Source organism: Suncus etruscus, chromosome 16, assembly GCF_024139225.1.
Source record: "Suncus etruscus isolate mSunEtr1 chromosome 16, mSunEtr1.pri.cur, whole genome shotgun sequence".
Classification (NCBI taxonomy): domain Eukaryota; kingdom Metazoa; phylum Chordata; class Mammalia; order Eulipotyphla; family Soricidae; genus Suncus; species Suncus etruscus.
The window spans coordinates 46584667-46606969 of record NC_064863.1 but is presented as its reverse complement, the minus strand read 5'-3'; the positions used below and the strand labels follow the sequence as shown (position 1 = coordinate 46606969).

General features: G+C 37.6%; 1 protein-coding gene across 1 annotated transcript in view; it reads right to left on the bottom strand.

The window, feature by feature from the left end:
• Positions 1 to 22303, bottom strand: part of CEP135 (centrosomal protein 135) — a 64819-nt gene that overhangs the window by 25279 nt on the left and 17237 nt on the right. Inside the window, exons 6-11 of the mRNA XM_049789959.1 lie at positions 19535 to 19663; positions 18153 to 18368; positions 13153 to 13218; positions 8874 to 9012; positions 6976 to 7199; positions 245 to 397 (exon numbers count right to left, since the gene is read on the bottom strand). Of these exons, the coding sequence (XP_049645916.1) occupies positions 245 to 397; positions 6976 to 7199; positions 8874 to 9012; positions 13153 to 13218; positions 18153 to 18368; positions 19535 to 19663 (927 nt within the window). The remainder of the gene's footprint in view (positions 1 to 244; positions 398 to 6975; positions 7200 to 8873; positions 9013 to 13152; positions 13219 to 18152; positions 18369 to 19534; positions 19664 to 22303) is intronic.

The following is a 22303-nucleotide window of genomic DNA, read 5'->3' as shown; positions in this document are numbered from 1 at the left end:
CATTATAACTAATATTCTAATTATAAAGGAATAGCACAGTGCCCATAGACTAGTGACACAAAGGATATACTAGTCATTGATGATAAAATGATATAAAAGATTTATAGTAAAAACTACAGAGGTAAAAAGCAAAACCAAATAAATATATTCACAAATATTAGTAATATAAAGATGTAATATAAAGATGTATCACAGTTAACTGGCTCTACATAATCTGTTGATTCAATTATAATTAATTTCTTACTTCATTATATAAGACACTTAGTTTATCTCTTTCAGCTGTCAGTAGCTTGACGTTGGACTGTATATCCTCCATATGTTTTTCAAATCTTTCTAGCATACATTGAAGTTCATTTCTTTCTCTTGTGATCACATTAATTTCTGAATTATAATCACCCTGAAACATAATTTTAAAATTAATTTATTATTTGTTGTAATTGTAATATGAAAGAAAAAGAAAACAAAAAATCAACAGAAATTCAGTTCCTGGAAACAGCATGGGGATGGGAGATAGTGAGGAAGTCAAATGGGTAAAAAGTACAAACTTCCAGCTATAAGTCATAGTGCGATCCAGTAGAGAACAGGAATATCAGTAATAATATTATATTTTATGTTTGAAAGTTGCTGAAAGTAAATCTCAAAGGTTCACTATACCCATATACATTCATTATTAGGTCTGGTGATGGATGCTAATCAGACTTGCTGTGGTAATCTTTCACAATATATACAAATATAGACACATTATACCTAAAACTAGTATGTCATATGTCAACTAAAAAGTAAAGAGAACTAGCAAACTTCTGGGTCCATACTAGACAATCTTGTGTATGGAGGTAAAGAGGGCAGCAAAGAAATCCATGTGTTGAATAATCAAGTCATATAATCTGAGGCACACAGTCTACAACCACACTGTGAGAAATTCAAGTCTGGCTCCACTTTTTTCCATTTTGGTTGCTGTCAGTGGACAAGTATTAGTATCATCAGTTGAGTGACCATTTGACAAGGAATTATGGTAAGAATTCAGGGATAAGAACCCAACTGAATGAACTCTGACTCCTAAGAGCTAAGAGCTATAATTATGAATATAATTGATTGAAAATTATCTAACATCTCTTGAAATATTGATAGTGACATGGTACCCATTCATAAACCTAGTCTTTCCTACTTATTAAACTAAATTATTAAACTAAATCTCTTATTAAACTAAATCTCACTCTCTCACAGACACACACAATTCAACACTGGCTACATGTTTTTCACATCTTTGTAAGCATATGTTGAAGTTCAATTCTTTCTCTTATAAGATGAATTTCTGAATTGTAATTACCCTGAAGCATAATTTAAAACAGAAGTTATCATTTGTTATAATTATCACCACATGCTTGTCATAAGGACACTGGTGATGAGGCTGACTAAAGGATGCCAACTCAAAAAGAACATGAGTTCCTTTTGTGTAGTTAAGGAACATAACTTTGACTTCCAAATAACTGCAGAAGAGAGTGCTGACAGGATTAGGGCAAATTTTCTGTCCTTCACATTCACCAGAAGGGATTCAGCTGCCCACAATACAATCTATTGGATGCTTCAATGGTCATTTTCCTGGCACTGTTCATACTAGTAGAATCTAAAGTGTAATTAATTACTACAGCAACAGCAACAGCATCTAGTCACTTATATGACATGTGTATTTGAGAGTCAATTTAAGTTGCTCCATCAAAAACTAAGTTTAGGGCCAGGAGAGATAGATAGCACAGCGGCGTTTGCCTTGCAAGCAGCCGATCCAGGACCAAAGGTGGTTGGTTCGAATCCCGGTGTCCCATATGGTCCCCTGTGCCTGCCAGGAGCTATTTCTGAGCAGACAGCCAGGAGTGACCCCTGAGCAAAACCGGGTGTGGCCCAAACACCAAACAAACAAACAAACAAACAAAAAAACTAAGTTTAACTGTGGTATGTTAAGCCATCAGGTGATTCCGAGGCACACCATCAAGTTTGGAAACAACTTTCTGGCTTCTAACTTTATTCAGAGGTAACAGGCAGGTAGCATGTGCGCCAGGACCTCTATGCAGTAATTAAAACAACCCAGGGTTTGCTGCAACTAAATCTAAGATGAATTTCCCAGGAACACCAAATTCCCAACTACTCAAGGTTCAAGTTTATGTGTGGTCTTTGTTGGCAATTAGATAAATTAATGATTTCCATCAAGCAGGGTAAAGCTGTTCACTGAACAGGTTAACTACTTCCAATCATTTCTAAATTAAACTTTGGGCTGGAGAGACAGTTCTGTGCATAGGGTCCTTGCTTTGCACACCAACAACTTGGGTTCAATCCAACATTCTTCCATTTGATATGGCTCCCTGAGTCCTGACAGGAGTGGTCCCTGGGTGCAGAGCCAGCAGGAATCCCTGAGCATCGTTGGGTATGGCCCCAAAACAAAACAATAAAAATTTATACCTATTCTAATAAGCAAAACCTTCACCATCTTCATAGCTACTGTAGAAAATGATGGCAAATGCAGGCTTGAAACGTACAGTATCTTATTTTCTTTTCTTATTTATTTATTTATTTATTTATTTATATATTTTGGGGGGGGGGCTCTCAGGCAACACCTAATGATGCTCAGTAGTTCTTCCCAACCCTGCACTCAGGAATTACTCACAGCGCTCTGTGGATCAAACCAGTTCAGTCTCATGCAAGGCAAACACCCTACCTGCTGTGTTATAGTTCCAACTAGGAGCTTTTTTTTTGTTTGTTTTTTTTGGCCACACTGGGTGACACTCAGGGGTTACTCCTGGCTATGTGCTCAGAAATCACTCCTGGTTCAGGGGTCGAACTGTGGTTCATCCTAGGATAGGCAGATGCCTTATGGCTTACACCACTGCTCTGGCCCCTCCAACTAGAATTTTTTTTTGGGGGGGGTCACACCCGGCAGAGCTCAGGGGTTACTCCTGGCTCTATGCTCAGAAATCACTCCTGGCAGGCTCAAAGGACCACGTGGGATGCCAGGATTCAAACCATCGTCCTTCTGCAAGCAAGGCAAATGCCCCACTTCCATGCTATCTCTCCAGCCCCCTCAATTAGGATCTTAATGTTAAAGACAACATCTACTCTACTCTTTTGCCTAAGTCCCAAATAGGGATTGCTAAATCTGCTAAATCAGACATTAGAAAACAGCCTCAAGGCCAGAGCGATAGCACAGTAGGTAGGGCATTTTCCTTGCAAGTGCCAACCCAAGTTTGATCCTTGGCATTCCAAATAGTTCCCCAAACCTTCCAGGAGTTTCTGAGCTCAGTCAGGAGTAATTCCCCAGAGCTGCCAGGTGTGGCCCAATAACCAAAAGGATAAAAAAAAAAAAATAGAAAGTAGCCTGGTCTCTATTCTTCAGTATTAACTGCAATGATAGCATATCCAATGTAGGCTTGGTAAGAGACCTATGAGCTCCCTTGACATGCCACTTAGATATATTTTATTTATTTATCTATATATCTATTTATTTAGTTTTTGGAGGCCATCACTGGCACTCAGGATTCACCCCTCCCAGTGCTGGAGTATCACATACAATGCCACGGATTGAACCATGCATGGTTGCATGCAAGGTACTATCTCTACAGACCAAGATATATTTTATTCTTTTGGTGAGATAGGTAAAAATCAAGATATTAGAAATCTGTATACTTTAAAGAACAAATGTCTTAGAGAACATATGATTAAGATTTAAGGACTTAACCTAAAGAACTAGGAAAATAAAACCACCAAAAAAATCAGAAAGATGGTCTATGTAAATTTTATAAAAGAACAGATCAATAAATAAGAACATGACAGTCTATTTACTTATCCAGGGATCAGTTTAATGGTCACTTTCTCCAAAAGTCTTTTCAGATTCTCCAGTCTAACTCTGACCTCCAAATCCTCTTAAAGCAATATGAATTTTTCCTGTGCTGTTTCTTCATTAACTCATTGTAAGTAAGATTCTAAGGCCATTTCCTTATATGTTCATACTTACTGTATGCTTTCATGACTGAAGTGTAGAGTTCTAGGAGAGACATAATAGGCATCTGCTTTTACTAATGCCACTTCAAAGCTTCCCAAGGGACACAATGTAGAGTCAGAATTCCCTCATGCATTGACCATCTTAAACAGGAGCATTAGCTCTTCTCTAAACATAACTTGTATGTAGGTATTTACAACAATATGTTCTTTTTGACACCATCACTGACTAATTATTATTTAGCCTCTCAACATTATTAGTAAAATGAATCTCTACATAACAGAAGTCTTATTACTAGAGTCCTGATTATTTGTTATTTATTAAACCAAAGTTGCTTCTACACCAAAAAATAATTGTAACTCCCTTTCAACAATTCAGCAACTAGCAAACTCACACAAAATTGAAGATAACCAGTACTTTATACTATGCCCCAGCAATGCAGACACTTAGTTTACAATTTGTAGAATCTAACCTAACTTTTTGCCTATATCTCATGAACTCTTAACCAGCATATATGAAAAAGTATTTACTATAACTAGATATCATCTTGAACTTGTATGTAAATGATTTTAATTAGCATTCACAAAAAAACTATAGGTACTTCCGCACTTTGCAAATGAAACGCTGGGCCTCCACAAAGATACAGAAAAATCAATACTTATTGATGAAGGTATTAACACAAATGTTATTTTACTGCATTACTAACTATAGTCCCAAGAAACTGCCATTTGTTATAAAGCAGGGATTGACAACTTACATTGTATAAAATCAAGCTTTTGAAGAGTTTCTAAACACAGTTAAATATCAACTAGTCAATACCTGAATTTTAGGCAAAGAATTTTAGAAATTTTCAATTTTAAGACTCACTAGTCCCAGCATTGTTAACCATTTTTATTTTTATTTATTTATTTATTTATTTATTTATTTATTTATTTATTTATTTATTTATTTATTTATTTATTTATTTATTTAGTGTGTGTGGTTTTTGGGTCACACCCGGCAGTGCTCAGGGGTTATTCCTGGCTCCACGCTCAGAAATTGCTCCTGGCAGGCACAGGGGACCATATGGGACGCCAGGATTCGAACCGATGACCTCCTGCATGAAAGGCAAACGCCTTACCTCCATGCTATCTCTCTGGCCCCGCTAACTATTTTTAAACTCCACACAAATACCTTCACTCATATTTGTATATAGCAACTATTTCCTAGCATACCTGCAGTTTGTTGTTGAAACTCTAAAATGTTCCAAACATCATTCACAATGGCCAAAATCTGGAAACAGCTCAAGTGTCCAAGAACAGACTGGATAAAGAAAATATGGTACAGGGGCTGGAGCAATAGCATAAGGGGTAGGGCATTTGCCTTGCATGTAGTTGACCTAGAATTTGATCCCCAGCTCCCCATGTGGTCCCCTGAGCCTTGCCAGGAGTAATTTCTGAATGAAGAGCTAGGAGTAACTCCTGAGTGTCACTGAGTATGGCCCAAAAAACAATAAAACAACAAAATATAATAAAGAAGAAAATACAGTACAAGTATATATGGTACAATGAAATTCTACTCAGCAACAAGATGAAATCAAGCAATCTGCTGCTACTTGTATGAGAGTACCCTAGTGAGTGAAATTAGTTAGAAAGAGAAGAACAGGGGCTGGTGAGATAGCATGGAGGTAAGGGATTTGCCTTTCAAGCAGAAGGACGGTGGTTCGAATCCCGGCATCCCATATGGTCCCTCGAGCCAGCCAGGAGCGATTTCTATTCATAGAGCCAGGAGTAAACCCTGAGCACTGCCAGGTATGACCCAAAAACAAACTAACAAAGAAAACAAACAAAAAACAAAAAGAAAAGAAAAGAAAGAGAGGAACAGACAGAATGATCTCTCATATGTAAATATAAAGTTAAAATATATATATATAAAGTAGAAAAATAACAAATACCCAAAGGCAATAGAAACTGAGACTTGGCCTTCAATATTAAAGTTTAGGTGGGTTTGAGAGATGTGTGGAGAAAAGGATAGGGAGGATGACACTGGGACAATGGTGGAAGGAAGATGATAAATATATGGTCCAGAGAAGATTTATGATAGAAATCCTATCTTTAACAGTACTGTAAATCACTGTCTAAAATTAAAAATAATTAAAAAATGAACTCAGGGGCTAGAGAGTACAATGGGAAGGGCAACTGCTTTGCATGTAGATGTATTCCCCAGCATCTCATATGGTCCCCTGAGTACCACCAGGAGTACCCCCTGAGCATTGCTAAGTGGGGGAACCAATCCCCTCTTCCCCCCAAAAAAAGAACCCTGAGCTTGTTCTTCAAGCTCATGTTTTCCCTTGAACACATCTTTGGCTTGCTGGTCTCATGTTTCTTTGCTTGCTTGCTTACTTACAATATGGAGAGAGAAACTTCCATGTTGTCTCTCAAACATACTTCTCTCTCTCCCCTCATATATTTTTTTTGGGGGGGGGGGGCGGGGGAGTTTGGGTCACACCTAGCAGCACTCAGGGGTTACTCCTGGCTCCACGCTCAGAAATTGCTCCTGGCAGGCTCGGGGAGACCATATGGGACTTGAAACAATGACCTTCTGCATGAAAGGCAACTGCCTTTCCTCCATGCTATCTCTCCGGCCCCTCCCTCATATATTTCTAAATGAGTTTCAATAAAAACTATCTTGCTTCACCAAAATTTTCATTTAAAATGAACTCTAAACAAATAAAATATTCTGAAAATTCTTTCTAAACCTTACACATTTATACACACAAAAATTTTACATCAGTAATGTTATGTTTTTATTCAAGAATTAGTTTGTTATACTTTGTTCTTAAGTAGTTTTCCAAATTAATGCAGAGCTTCCTATAGTAGGGTCATTGAAGAAAGTTACAATTAAGAAAGACTTGTTTAAAAAATGAGCATGATAAATACAACAGAAAACCGGAAACACTGGCTCATAAAGAAAGAGCCTTGCCATATCAATTACTCACTCGAAGATATTACCTTTTCTGCTGTTTTAGATATTGAAAATTTTTCACGTGCAAGATAATTGACAGAACAAGATCTTCGCTGTATTAAATGTTGAAGTCTCTCTAGCTCTTTCTTATAAAAATCTCGTTCTTCTTCTATACCTTTCAGAAATGTATCTAACCTAGACGGTGACCTGTCTCGACGTTTTATTCCATGTTCTAGTCTCATCCTCTCAACTTCCAAAGTAAGTTCTCTTTCTGAAAATTAAAGTCATTAAATCTTAAAACAATGTCCACATAATATAGACAATTAGTCAAACAAGTTACATTCATAGTTTTCAAAATAAAAATCTACTAAAAATCATTCACTGTTTTGTATGTTGCCTATAATCAGATATCAAAGAGATTCATACTCAGTAGAAAGAAGAAAAAAGTCAAAACAGTGGTAGGAGCGATAGCACAATGGTAATGGCCTTGCACTTGGCCAACACAGGATGGACCCTGACTCGAATTCAGACATCTCATATGGTCCTCCGCACCTGCCAGGAGCGAGTTCTGAGCACAGAGCCAGGAGTAACCCTGAGCACCACCGGGTGTGACCCAAAAACCAAAAATAGATAGATAGATAGATATAGATAGATGATAGATAGATGATAGATAGATGATAGATAGATGATAGATAGATAGATAGATAGATAGATAGATAGATAGATAGATAGATAGATAGATAGATAGATAGATAAGACAAAACAAATTCCAGGGGCAGGAGGGGTCACCCCCCACAAGTGAGGGGCGCTTCAGCAGTGTGCCATGACTGTATGCGTGTGTGCTGGTATGTTCAAGGGGCATCACCAGCCCAGAGTTGTCAGACTAGCAAGCTTGTGTTTGTGTGTGGGGACAATGTACTCACAGTAGTGCCTAAAATTCAATACCATTTCTCAACCTTTTCACTACTATTTTCTTCCTGTGGCCCTCTTATCTACAAATTGGCCTTAGTCTTGTATGTGGCCCATCTTCCTCTGCATTTTACACTTTTTTCACCTGTAGCACCCTAGGAATACCTTGGGGGCTGGCGGGGCCATATGGCCTGTGTAAGGTATTGTTACTTTAGAGATCCAAGTGGTACAAAGGCATAATTATATGGGTGAGATGCATTCAAGGCATGAGCCTTAACCCCTATGATATCTCCTCCACCTTGCAAAACTAAAAAAAAGATTTTTCAGGAGGTCATGGAGATGGTATAGAAGTAACCTTGCCCAATCTGAGTTCAATTCCTGGCACGATGGCTTCCTGAACACTTCCAGGTGGCTTGGTAATCCCTGAGCACCCCTAGGTGGCCCTAGCACTGCATCCTCAGACCCTGATGGCCAGTGACTGAGCATGACTGGAAGCAGGTACCTGGCTGCCTGAACATTACTTAGGACACACACCTTCCAAAAAAATAAAAACTAATAAATCCAATAAGTGAAATCCTCCTGCTTTTGACTTATCATAAGCACAATAAAATAAAGCAATAATTTACCATATTGGTACTTCCTGGTGATTTGAAAATGTGCTACAAAAAATGTTATCTACAAAAAGTAATAAGATGTACAATTTACCATTAAACTTGAATGGTATAAACATAAAAAGACATCAAAAAACCTTCTTTTTCTTCAAATAAGCACAAAATAAATCAAGTTTCAGACACTGGCATGGATGTAGAGAGTAAGGAACTCACACTCACTGCTGGTAGAAATGCTGTCTAGTCCAACCTATCTGGAAAACAATAAGGATAATCCTGTACTTCAATGTATAACCTACTTCCTGATATGCAGCAACCACTCGACAAATATTTACCGGATGAAAAAATGAAAGATCATCCACTAAGAACAATAATACATGAAGAGAAAATTACTATAATTTTTAAATTATTAATGTTTTAAAATGTACCTTTCATTGCAAAACCTTCAACTTTTTTGACAAGTCTTTGCTTCTCTTCTTCAAGCTGATGAACAACAGTTTCTAGGTCTGATTTTATAAGAAGCTCATCGTTGAGTCTCTCCTTTTCTTTATGACAGAAGTTTAATTCCTGCAAAATTTATTAACATAATTAAATTTCTAACTATAAAAATATTATGCACATAAAACATATTTATACATATTTTTATTTGGGGAGTATGGAAAATTTTGGAGAATCTCCAGAGCAGTGTTTGCCAGTCCATGGTAACACCCAGTGCCACTAGAAGCTACCACTACTTTATCAGCAATCTTCAGGAACCATCAGGAACCAAAGACCAAACTATATATCTATATGATATATGCAAGGCATGTGTTCCAGTTCTTTGAGCCATCTCCCTACCCTAAGAACGTTATTCATTTTACTATGGTTTGGGTAGTAGAATCATGTTTATAAAAGTGTTAACCTTCATGGCTTTGATGTACAAAGTGACTGCCCTTTAGCACCAACAAAGTGCTTAAGATTTCCTCTGGCCCCCTGCCACTGTCCTCAAGTCATTTCCAGTCCACCTCTCATTCTATCTCTTCACCCCATCCCTTACCCAATGGCTTAGTAAATTCAGTTGTGCATTCAAAGGTTATGGGTTTGTCATCATTCCCCAGCATGTTTATTTCAAAGCAATTTATCAGTTGTGGCTAAAAGTTTTATAAAACTCAGATGTATATACTTAGAATTTCTGATTTTTTTTCCTGTCTTCAAAAATAAGTATGTACCTGCATGGTGAAAGTTCTATAAATTTTCTTATGTTTAATACAGGGACATCTCCCACCCTGAAAATATGTCACGTGGATCCAACTTAGACCCCAGGTGATTAGACATCATTTGTCCAGCCTTGAACCCTGGATCCCAGACATAGAAATGACACAGTTCTTCACAACAGCTACAGGAAACAAATCCCATCTGGGACATCCTTAATACTGCTGGGACACCATCAAGTGCCAGCTCTAATATGATATCCTGACAATGAGAAAAGCGGGAACAACTTGACCTAAGAGCAGGTTATCCTACCCCACTAGCTAACGATAAGACAAAATCAAAAGACTCGTCACCCTTTGGTCTGTCCAAAAGCCAAGATTGCGATCTACAAATGACTGGCTGATAGAACTATGACCAGACTGTATGTATCCTGGGACCAATAAAAAAGCCCTAGTCTAGAGTTTGAGCTATGGCCTGCACAACCACCACGATCTCCAGTTCCAAAGGTCTGTCTGAGACAATTGCAACGAAATGGGTCTTCTAGAAACATCCTAGGATCAACTCAAAGACCAAGACCACCAACCACAGAAGACGGATTAAAATGACACTTAGGGAGCAGAACTTCTAGAACCACAAAGAAAGACTTCATCATAAGTTCCACCTCTTGACTTGTATAGATACCGTGATCTTTAGATACAGAGATCTGACTTTATCACCCAGGACAAAGCAGAAGTCTTCCAAACAGCACAAAAGGGGAGAGTAAATGAACCTGTATGGAGTCTATAGTTAATCCCATGACAATATACTCCAAGGGTGGAGAAACCCTGTAGCTCTTAGGCCAAGGGAATTTCTTTTTTTGTTTGTTTGTTTTTTTTTTGTTTTTTGGGCCATACCTGGTGGTGCTCAGGGGTTACTCCTGGCTGTCTGCTCAGAAATAGCTCCTAGCAGGCACGGGGGACCATATGGGACACCGGGATTCGAACCTTTGGTCCTGGATCAGCTGCTTGCAAGGCAAACGTTGCTGTGCTATCTCTCCGGGCCCGGGAATTCCTTTTTGAATGACCCCAATATTTACTGTGCCTGTGCACTCAGGAATTATTCCTGGGCCAGATAGCACAGTCGTAGGATACTTGCCACGCACATGACTGCTCTGGGTTCGATTCCCACATCCCATATGGTCCCCTGAGCCCACCAGGAGTGACTCTTGTGTGAATGCAGAGTCAGGAGTATCCTAAAACATTGCCAGGTATGGTTCACAAACAAACAAAACAGTGGAATTATTCCTACTGGTACTCAGGAAAATATGGGATGCGAAACCCCTAATGGCTTTACTTTATTTGCTTTATTCCACCACACCACAACTAGAGTATAAGTAAGTAAGGTTAGGGGGATAGTATCAATGGTAAAGCATTTGCCTTGTCTGTAGCCAACCTAGGTTTGATCCCCAGTACCATCTATGCTCACCTGAGTATGACCAGCAATGACAAAGAGGCAGGAGTAAGCCCTAAACATGTTCAATAGAAAAGAAAGGAAAGAAAGAAGAAGGAAGGAAGGAAGGAAGGAAGGAAGGAAGGAAGGAAGGAAGGAAGGAAGGAAGGAAGGAAGGAAGGAAGGAAGGAAGGAAGGAAGGAAGGGTAAATATTACTTTAAATTAGTGTTTGTTTTGGTTTCCAATCTTAGCAACAACTCATTTAACAGGCTAATAAAAATGTATTTTGGTGGTAACTCCCCAGAAATTTCTACTTGAAGTAGAAATTCTTCTACCAACTCTAGACTACAAGGGAGACTATAGGGGCTGGAGAACAGGATCAAGTGTTAAATCACATGTCTTGCATGTATGAGATCCCAAGTTCAATACCGAGCACCACATGACCTGACTCCACAAAACTGCTAGGTGTAACCTAGGTGGCCTTCAAGTCTAACTGTCCTGAACAGTGAAGGCTTACCTATAAAAATCACCTCAACAATTCTATTTGTGGGGGGCGCACTCAGCGATGCTCTGAAGTTACTCCTGGCTCTGCACTCAGAAATTACTCTCAGAGAACCTGGGGGTCCCATAATGGGATACTGGGGATTGAACCTAGGTTATCTGTCTAGTGGGTAAGCACCCTACCCACTGTACTATCTCTCTAGCTCAACCCCAACAATTCTAGACTATGGCCATGTCTAGGTTTATGTTATAATAATTACTAGTCTTCTCATTTGAAAATTACCAGAATATACAACATGACTAGGAAAAAGGTTTACACTATTAATCAAAATTATTAGTTTTTGGACCACAACCAACAGTGCTAAGGGTCTACTTGCAGCATCGTACTTGGGGATCACTCCCAGTGGGGTCAGAGACCATGTGGTGCGAGAGATTGAACTCAGGTTCTGCATGCAAAGCGTGTGAATCAACCAGTTCAGCTATCTCTCCATATTTTGTTGTTTTTAGGCGACATTTAGCTGTGCTCAAGATTTATTCCTGGCTTGACTCTCAGGAAATATTCCTGGTGGTGTGAGTGGGAGACCATATGGGGTACTGGGGATCAAACGTAGGTTGGTTGCATGCAAGGCAAGTGCCCTAACTACTGTATTATTGCTCCACTGTAGAACTGAGGCTTTTAATTAAAGCTAACAACTTTACCAAGTAACCATCAAATTCGAATTTTAAAGTTAACTGAGAGGTTGTAAAGTTGTTAGAACACAAAATTCTTAATAGTTTTCCAAATTTTACTTTAACTTGTGATCTGTACATATTAAATTATAAAAATATTAACAAAAGTCATTACAATCTTATAGGTACTACTCAGCAAATAAAGTACTGGGAAATGCTACAATCAACATGAATCTTAAAAATAAAAAATGTTTCCTCAAGTGAAAGAAGCTAGACAAAAAGCTTCATACTGTATGATTCCATTTATACAGACATATATATATAAAAAAGTAGAAACAGAAAGAGTAACAGCTATTAAAGGTCGGGCAGAGAAAAAGGACTAATTGGATGTATGGCTTGCTTTATTCTGGAGGGCCCTGAGTAGCACTGGAATCCTGATAACTTCCCTCCTTCACCTACCCCACTGGGGTAGCCCTGTGGTCCGACTTAATAAAGCACTCAGAACACCACATCCTTAGTTGATCTGCAGGCCCAATCAGCTGATAATCAACAAGTGGGCCCCTCAGAACCACTAGAGAAGCCCCATCCTCCAAATTCTGGGATCAGAAACCAGTGATAGTTTTGCTATTTTGTGACTATCTCAAAATAAGCTAAAGGCTTTAATAACTATTCTAAAGTGTACAATATTTCTATTACAAACACATATATGCAAAATAAAAAATCTCTGGGACAGAGTAGGTAGGTAGGTCATGTGCTGGCATACAGCCAACCTGGGTTTGATCCTTAGCATCCCTAAGCATCTTCAAAAGTGATCCCTGAGCAGGAATAACTTCAGAGTACAAGTGGGTGCGGCCCAAAAATAAAAAATAAAAATTTCTTACCATTAATTTTTGAGCAACTTCATGACATTTACTTACCAGTTTAAGTTTTCCCATTGTTTCTTCAAGATTCCGCATTTCAGAGAGGTTTTTTTTAATCTCTTTCTAGGAATAAAAAGTCTATGAGGAAAATACCTAAAAATCAAGAATGCTTATCATTTTCACACTGCAAATAAGACAAAGCCATTATTCCAGTTCATGTTCCCATTTTTCAGTAAGATGTAAAGTTTTAGCCGTAAGTCTCAATTACAATGAAACAACAATTGACCCACACACACACATTTTTTAATGTATTTTCCATCTCTGGAGAAAAAAATGGGAGCATACTAAATCTTTGACTTTAACTGCTACAAGAAGTTTCACAAATATAACTGCTAATGAATTCTCTCTCTCCTCTTCTTCCAATATTTTTTATTCTTTGTTCTCTATTTCTTAATAACTTTGCTTTCTTTCATCCCGAAACAAATGTATTATGATCAGTCATGTCAACAATGTGACACATTTTTTAAATAAATAATTTAAATTAAAAAAAAACAAAACAGAGAGAATTAAGAAAAATGTATGCCCTAGAGACAGGACGGGGGTATCTGGGAGTGTGAGAGGGAGACTGGGGCACTGGTGGTGGGAAATGGGCAGTGAATGTTGTTTCTTTTTTTTTTTTTGGTTTTTTTTTTGGGGGGGGGGGTCACACCCGGCGGTGCTCAGGGGTTACTCCTGGCTGTCTGCTCAGAAATAGCTCCTGGCAGGCATGGGGGACCATATGGGACACTGGGATTCGAACCAACCACCTTTGGTCCTTGATCGGCTGCTTGCAAGGCAAACGTCGCTGTGCTATCTCTCCGGGCCCGTGAATGTTGTTTCTTTTTTGTTTTGTTTTGTTTTGGGGCCACACCCGGCGGTGCTCAGGGGTTTCTCCTGGCTGTCTGCTCAGAAATAGCTCCTGGCAGGCACGGGGGACCATGTGGGACACTGGGATTCGAACCAACCACCTTTGGTCCTGGATCGGCTGCTTGCAAGGCAAACGCCGCTGTGCTATCTCTTCCAGGCCCTGAATGTTGTTTCTATAGTATGACTGTAACTCTATCATGAAAAACTTTATTGTAAAAAAAATATTATGGCGCTAAAGGTAAGGTGCCTGCCTTGCTTGCGCTAGCCGATCCCCCGGTGTCCCATATGGTCCCCCAAGCCAGGAGCGACTTCTGAGCACATAGCCAGGAGTAACCCCTGAGCGTTACCGGGTGTGGCCCAAAAACCAAAAAAAAAAAAAAAAATTATGAACAACCTTGTCACCATGGTACTTAAATAAAAATATCAAATTAGAAGCAAAAAAATATACAATGAAGCACCAAAGATGGGACTTTTCTTTCTTTTTTTTTTTTGTATCCTAAAATACAGAAATTTATAATATCTGAAATAAGAAGGGCACTTGAAAATAATTTTTTTAGGTGGGGGGGTGGGGAGGGGGGAGATTTGGGACATTGGTGATGGGAATGTTGCACTGGTGAAGGGGGGGTATTCTTTACATGACTGAAACCCAACCATAATCATGTTTGTAATCAAAGTGTTTAAATAAAGATATTAAAAAATTATAAAAAAGGAAAATAATTTTTTTCCTGTATACTTTCATTGCTTCCTTGTGCCTTGATTTTTAAACTCATTCTATGGCAATGTCATTTTAGATTTGCCTATCGTACTTGCTCTCTCCTAACATACTGCTAACCAAGATCCTCCATATTGAGAATAATGAACGATAAAAGATAAAAACACTATGAACCAAAATACTATTTTTGTCAGTACTAAAAGCTGCAGTTTTTATACTATCTATCATTCCTTAGCACTGCCTATTGTACACAAAAAACCATATTTAGGATGCTATGTGCATGAAAAGAAGGCAAAAAACGAGAGAAAAATATATAAGTTTGCATGAAACCAAAGCCACAAAAGCAAAACTAAAATAGAACTAATTATGCTTTTTTTTTTGGGGGGGGGTCACACTCAGTGGAGCTCAGGGGTTACTCCTGGCTCTGCACTCAAAAATCACTCATGGCTGGCTCAGGGGACCATACGGGATGCTGGGATTCGAAATACCGTCCGTCCAGGGTTGGCTGTGTGGCAAACACCCTACCACTGTGCTATCTCTCGGGCCTCAGATTAATTTTATTTCTATTATTTTTGCCTTAAACATTTTTCCTTGTTGATTGGTTCTGTGATTTACAATACTGTTAATGGTTTCCCATGCACACAATTCAACACCACACCCACATGTACTTCATTTTCAAGTGTTTTGATTACTGAAAAATCTTGGGTCCCTTGAAAACCATCTGAAACTCAATAGGTTTTCTCTATTTATGTAGAAAATGCCATTGTGATTAAAACAGAACCAATAAAATGTTTCAGATAGTCTGGACATTTGAATAATATTGTCTTCCAATACCAAACATAAGAATAAAATGTCTTTCCCTTTATTTCTGTCATTTTTTATTTCATTCTGCAATGTTTTATAGTTTCCACTGTGCAACATCTTTTGTATCTTTGGTTGTTTATTTCTATTTTTTTTTATGCTATTGTAAATGAGACTACTTATATCAATTTCCTTTCAGGAGTGAAAATTACTAGTGCAAAAATAAATAAATAAATAAATAAATAAATAAAAGAAAATTACTAGTGCATAGAAATGTACCTAATTTTTGTTGCTTTTTGTATCTAGCAATTTTGCTGAATGTGGTTATTAATTCTTCAGTGTTTCTCATATGTTAGGATTGTCTATACATGAGATTATGACATCGAGAAACATAAGTTTACTTTTTTCTGATTTGTATCCCTTTGTTTTTCCTCTTGCCTTAACTGCGTTGACTAGCACTTGTAGTACTATGCTAACCAGAATAGATGAGAAGAAGTATCTTTGTTGCTAATCTTTGAGAAAATGCTTTAGTCTTTCACGTCTCAGTAAGTTAGCTTTGGGCATCTCCTGTACATCACCTTTCATTATTTTGACCTGGTTTCCTTCTATCCAACAAATTAGTGGAGATGGTATATAGAAAATAAATTGTTACGTAGAACTGGATACCTACACTTTTGGGAGAACATAGAGGTTTTCCCAGAATTATGTAAAACTCCAACAGTGTTTATCCAATTACAAAGAATAACTATCTGGGACCTTTAATTAGAACATATAATTCTTAAGTTATCTATCTTAAGGTCAGAGAGGTACAGAAATTTAAGAGTTTGCTTTGTATGTGGCCAACCCTAGTTTGATTCCTGGCACTGCATATGGTCTCCAGCACTGTCAGGCCTAAGCCCTAAACATATACTGGGTGAGGCCAAAACAAAATTAATAAAAGTTATCTACCTAAGAAACTACCTACCTAAGAAACTATCTGTGGTGTCAGTAACAAATGAGTTCTTTCACATCTTCCCTTAAAAAGCAGCCAATTTTTTTCTCTATTTAAAAGAAAGAAATTTGTCTAATGGCACAATGTCTCATATTGTAAAAAAATATTTGGAAGCAAGAAAATTTTTTGAAGCACACAAAAAGATAAATTGAAATGTTGAGACTGGCAAATGGCATTAATTCAGATCCTACTTTCTCTCTACAAAAGAGGAAACAATGTCTTAATGCTTTCGGCAGTACCAATTACATTTTTCTCCAATACAATTTTGGGCTTTGTTTCGTTTATTTTTGGGGTCACACCCAGTGATGTTCAGGGGTTACTCCTAGCTCTACACTCATGAATTACTCCTGGTGGTGCTCAAAGGAGAATATGTGATGCCAGGGCCAGGGGACAACTTGGGACAGTCATATGCAAGGCAAATGCTCTACCCACTGTACTATGACTCTGGCCCCTATATAATTTTACTTTTTTGCTTAGATGAGTAAAAAAAGTATCTGTATGTGACAGTATATGTATCTGTCATTTTGAGCCACTAATTACTAGTTACCATAATGGTAACATTCAGAGTAAACTGTTAACACTTTAACCTTAGAGCCATCGAATGCTTAAATATAAATAAACTCAATGTATTGTTTTTATTGTAAAGATATTTAGAATAAAATTTTGTGGAGATTTCAAGGAAAAAAGATCATTTGGATTCCACTAACTACCTTATGTCTATGGTAGCCACTAAAGGAGGGCACTCAGGCATTTATCATCTTATCATCTTATTCACTTTGACTACTTAACCATCAAACTCTCTTATACATCCAAACCATTGAGAAGTTCAGGGCCACTTGAGGCTTGATGGTCAATAAGCCAATAGGCAACGTCTGCAAAGCTGAAGGGACCATGCAGAGCTGAAGGGGTGGAACTCAAGGCCTCACAATGCCATGCAAATGTTCTACTATTTAAATCATATATCTTGGCTCTTCACAAGCTATAGTTCAAAGAATGATGTGCATTTTAAAAAAAATTAATATTTACAATAGACCAATAATTATACCCTTTGTATCTATTAAACTTGCAGTTCAAAAATGTTACCAAAAAATTTAGTCTTAATTAAAAAGTATGCAAGGACATCCAATGATTTGAAAAAAATAGCTAAAGGACTTGGAGAGAAGCCAGAGTTTTTAGCTCAAAAAACAAAAACACATGGTTGGCATGCAAGAGGCCCCAGATTTGATCCGTGGCACAGTATGGTTCTCTCAGAACCAAGGGGGATAGTCCCCAAAAATGCTGGGCCTGACAACACCTACACTGCCACCCCTGAATCCAGCTGTCCCCAAACCAACATAAAGAGATCCTACTTCCAAGTAACAGAGGACAAAATTCCAGTTTGCTTTGAATGCAAAGAAAAAAAAAAAAGAGTAAAATCTTGAAGGAAACTAGAGCTGAGTCTGGAATACCATCCTAAGGCACATGTGTGCTTCAGAAAGACACTAAACACCTAAAAAAAAAAGTACAAATGACACTTCAGAAAATCTAGAATGACAAACAAATCAAAAAACAAAATCCAAAAAAAATATAATAAAAAAACCTGAATATAGCTACTCAGGTTCCCTATGTCCTGAGAGAATTAATGGACAACCCCCAACTTTAGCCTACCTTTGCTTCCCCAAGCTCTTTATCAGCAGTCTCAAGCACCTCTTCTTTATGTCTTTCCAACTGTTGTGCTAACTGGTCGATTTCAGTTAACTCTTGGCAGAGTTTTTCATTTTTATTACTTAAATTAACAACTTCAGTAGTCACTGTTTCCTTGGTTTCCAAAAGCTCCTGTATATGTTTCTCCAGGTCTTTATTAGTTTGCTGAAGAAAATCTACCTAAATTGAAAATTCATAATATTTAAGAATTAGACAATCATCTTAAATAAAATAAAATATTTCAAAATATTATATTTTTAAATATTAAAAACTAAACCCACAACTACTTCACATTTGCAAATCTGCATTGCTTTATACTTGTTTCAGTGCTGTGGCTCCCACTCAGCATGGCTAAGTGGTATGTGGGGTTAAAACTCAGGGCTCACACATGCAAAAACGTGCTCTATCACTGCACCGCATATCCAGCTAATAAACTTAAGCGGTTTTGATTTGCACAACTGAAACTACATGGTTAAATAAAAATACACACTATGACTTAAATTTTCAAGCATAAACGAGAATAAGAAATCGGTGACATTTCTCCAATGTTAATTTCCACAATTATAACAAAAAAGTCTTTATGATAACATTATTACTCTAGACTGTACATCAGATATCAGAACATATTTGGCTGAACACTTAAAATGTAGCTGATCGGGGCTGGAGCGGTGGTACAAAGTGGTAAAGCATCTGCCTTGCGCGTGCTAGCTTAGGACGGACCGCGGTTTGATCCCCCAGTGTCCCTTATGGTCCCCCTAGCCAGGAGCAATTTCTGAGCACAGAGCCAGGAGAAACCCCTGGGCGTGGACCCCCCGCCCCAAAAATGTAGTTGATTCAATCTGAAATATACTATAAATGTGATATAGAGGATTTCAAATTGTGCAAAAGTAAAAAAGGAATAAATATTTCAATAATAATATCACAATTTTTATTAGACATTAAAATGATTGTATTTTGAATATAGTACTTTGGGTATGATGAAGTTCCTGTAATGCTCAAGAGACTATGTAGGACAGATATCAAACCTGTGCCTCCTGCATGGGAAGCATGCAGTCAATCTGTTGAGCTCTCTGGCTGATCACATGCAATTTTTAAAAAAGCAAATTGAAGATTACATTATACTTAGTTTATCCTTTTCAATATTTGACATGGTGTGTATTTTCCTGTATTATTAAGTATTTCTTAAAAGCATAATTTTGCAAAACCTATAATCTACTTCTGTATATTCTGGTGTTATCAGGTTTTCCCATTATAAATAAGAGTTTTAGTGAATAACCCTGTTCTTTTTATAAATATGTGGATCACAACATTTTAAACAAATGTGAAATAATGACAGAAATCATTACCTGAACATTTAATTGAGCAATCAGTTTTTCATTGCTTTTATTTCTAGATTCCAAAGAGAGAACATCAGGGGAGCGACCACCATCCAAAGCAATAGACAGTCGTTCTATTTCTCGTTCTCTTAACTCAATCTGAAGATATAAAGTTGTGTTATTATTGAAAAAAGTGAGGCTCTGACAAAAATGATTAATACCAGACACAATTATTTGAAAATACTTCCATTATTTTGTTTCTTACAAAGTAGATAAAAAATATGTACCTGTGCATATGTGGGGTTATAAAATACATTTATGCAGAGCAAAAAAAGCAAAGTCATGTCAGTATAAGAACTGTCAACATAGGGACTAGAAAGAAAATACAGTGGGCAGGGCACTTGCCTTGCACACATCCAATCTCCACTACTCCATAGGGACCCCTAGTAGTACCAGGAGTCATTCCTGAGTGCAGAATAAGCTCCGAGCACCAGAGGGTATAGTCCAAAAAAACAAAAAACAAACGAAAAAGAATCATCAATATAGAGTTGGAGGTTAAGTGCATGCTTTGCTTTCTCAATCCTCAGCAACTTATGGTCCCCAAACATTTCTAGGAGTGATTCCTGAATACAGAGGCAGTAATATCCTGAACACCCCTGGGTGTGACCCCAAATTCAGAAGATAACAAAAAAATATCAACAATATATATATCAACAAAAATATAACAAAAAAATTGTCCGAGTTTAATTTTGGGTTTTCCCCCCTCAGTATTGGACAATGTTTATATAAAAGACCATTAGGAATCCAAGGAATGATTGTGACAAATCAAATGACAAAATGCACCTACCCCAAAAGAATGAGGTCATGAATATAGTCCCTAATGATACCCACATGTGCTGAGCAAGGTCTCAAAACCCAACTCCAACATGACAACAGAGCATGATCTCCAGGCCACCACAGTCAGCTGTGTGTGAATACTATAATCAAAGAGCATAACCTCTGGCGAGTATCATATCTCTGGACATGAGCTCAGGATGAAGCACACTCCTGCTCCTGGCAAGCACTACAACTAGAATGTTAGGAAGCGTAAGAAGTAAGGGAGTACACACCTCTGACCACAGGTACAGCATAAGTAAAGTATGTAACCAGATATGTGACCCACAGAAACAAACACCACCAGAAAAATGTGTGCACATCACAGCAGGTGTGTGTTTGTGTGACAGAAAAAGAGAGAGAGAGAAAGAGAGAGAGAGACAGAGAGAGAGAAAGAGAGAGAGAGAAAGAGAGAGAGAGACAGAGAGAGAGAGAGAGAGAGAGAGAGAGAGAGAGAGAGAGAGAGAGAGATCTCCCCAGGAGTGCACATGACAGCAGATGGGAGGTGGGTTTGAGGGTGAAGAGTATCACCAATCATTGCAATACTGATAGAGATGATAGAGGAAAGGAGAAGAAAAATAATATGGTAATAAGCCCAAAGATAAAAGAAACAAGGGCCAGGAGGACTAGTCCACGATTACAAAGAGTGGGGAAGTACAGTTTTGGCAGAGAACAAACCACTATGACAAGATAGTTGGAAATAATCACTCTGCACAAGAACTGAGTGCTGAAAGGACGTAAAGTGGTGTATATATAATATCCCTTCCGTAACAATGTTGCAAACCACAGTGTATAAAAGGAAAAAAAGGGGGGGAGAAAAAGAGAGAGAGAGAGAGAGAGAGAGAGAGAGAGAGAGAGAGAGAAGAAAAAGAAAAGTATCTATCATAGAGGTAGACTCGAGGACAGGAGGTAAACTGGAGACATTGGTATTAGGAAATGTGCACTGGTGAAAGGATGGATGTTGAAACAATGTATGACTGAAACCCAATCAAGAACAACTTTGTTAACACTCTCATGGTGATTCAACTAAAAATTTATTAATTGAAAAAAATGAAAAAAAATGCATTAAGTATTCAAATGAAATCTGAGCTTGTTCAGTGATAATGGAATAAATGAATGCAAAACAGAGAAAAGTAATTTGCTACTGACATACAATATTAAAAAGGATAGGGTGAATGTAACTTCTACTATTTAGAAAACAGCAAACAAAAACTCACTCTTAATTATATGTCACCTCACATAATCTATGGAAAACAAAAATCAAGCATTCAATTCAATAAATATTTAGCAAAGTTCTAAGTATACTATAATGAATAAAATATGATCTTGAACTCTCAAAATTTAAAAATTTCAATTTTTTTAGGAAGAACTAGCAAGTAAATGTATAATTTCTATTCATTATGTTATTTAATGATAAAATACAGGAAATAGCAGGTAGAAAATAAGGAAATACTGATTCTTCAAGATATATTCATGACTATGGGGGTTAGTGAAGCAAAACAATATGTGTCCAAAATCTTTATCAATCATTCTATGAATAAAGAAGGGATACGCTAGAAAGTGATGCAGACGTATAAAACATCGTAAAGTACAAGGAATCAATGGGTGAAGAAGAGTTTGAAGAATTAGACAAGAACTAACAATGATAAACACTACTTTGTTAAGGAGAAATATTACTCTAAACAAAAGGATGAAATTGACCCCAAAAATCATAAGTAGAAGAAATGATGAGAAATGATTAAGCCCGAAAAATAAAAAAGGGCTGAAGCACTATTGGCACAGCAGGTAATTAAGGTATTTTTGCCTTGCATGTAGTCAACATAGGTCCAATTCTAGGCATCCCATATAGTCCCATGAGCACTGCCAGGAGCAATTCCTGGATTCCTACTAGGTTCTCAAGAGTAAGCCCTGAAAATTGCTGAATAT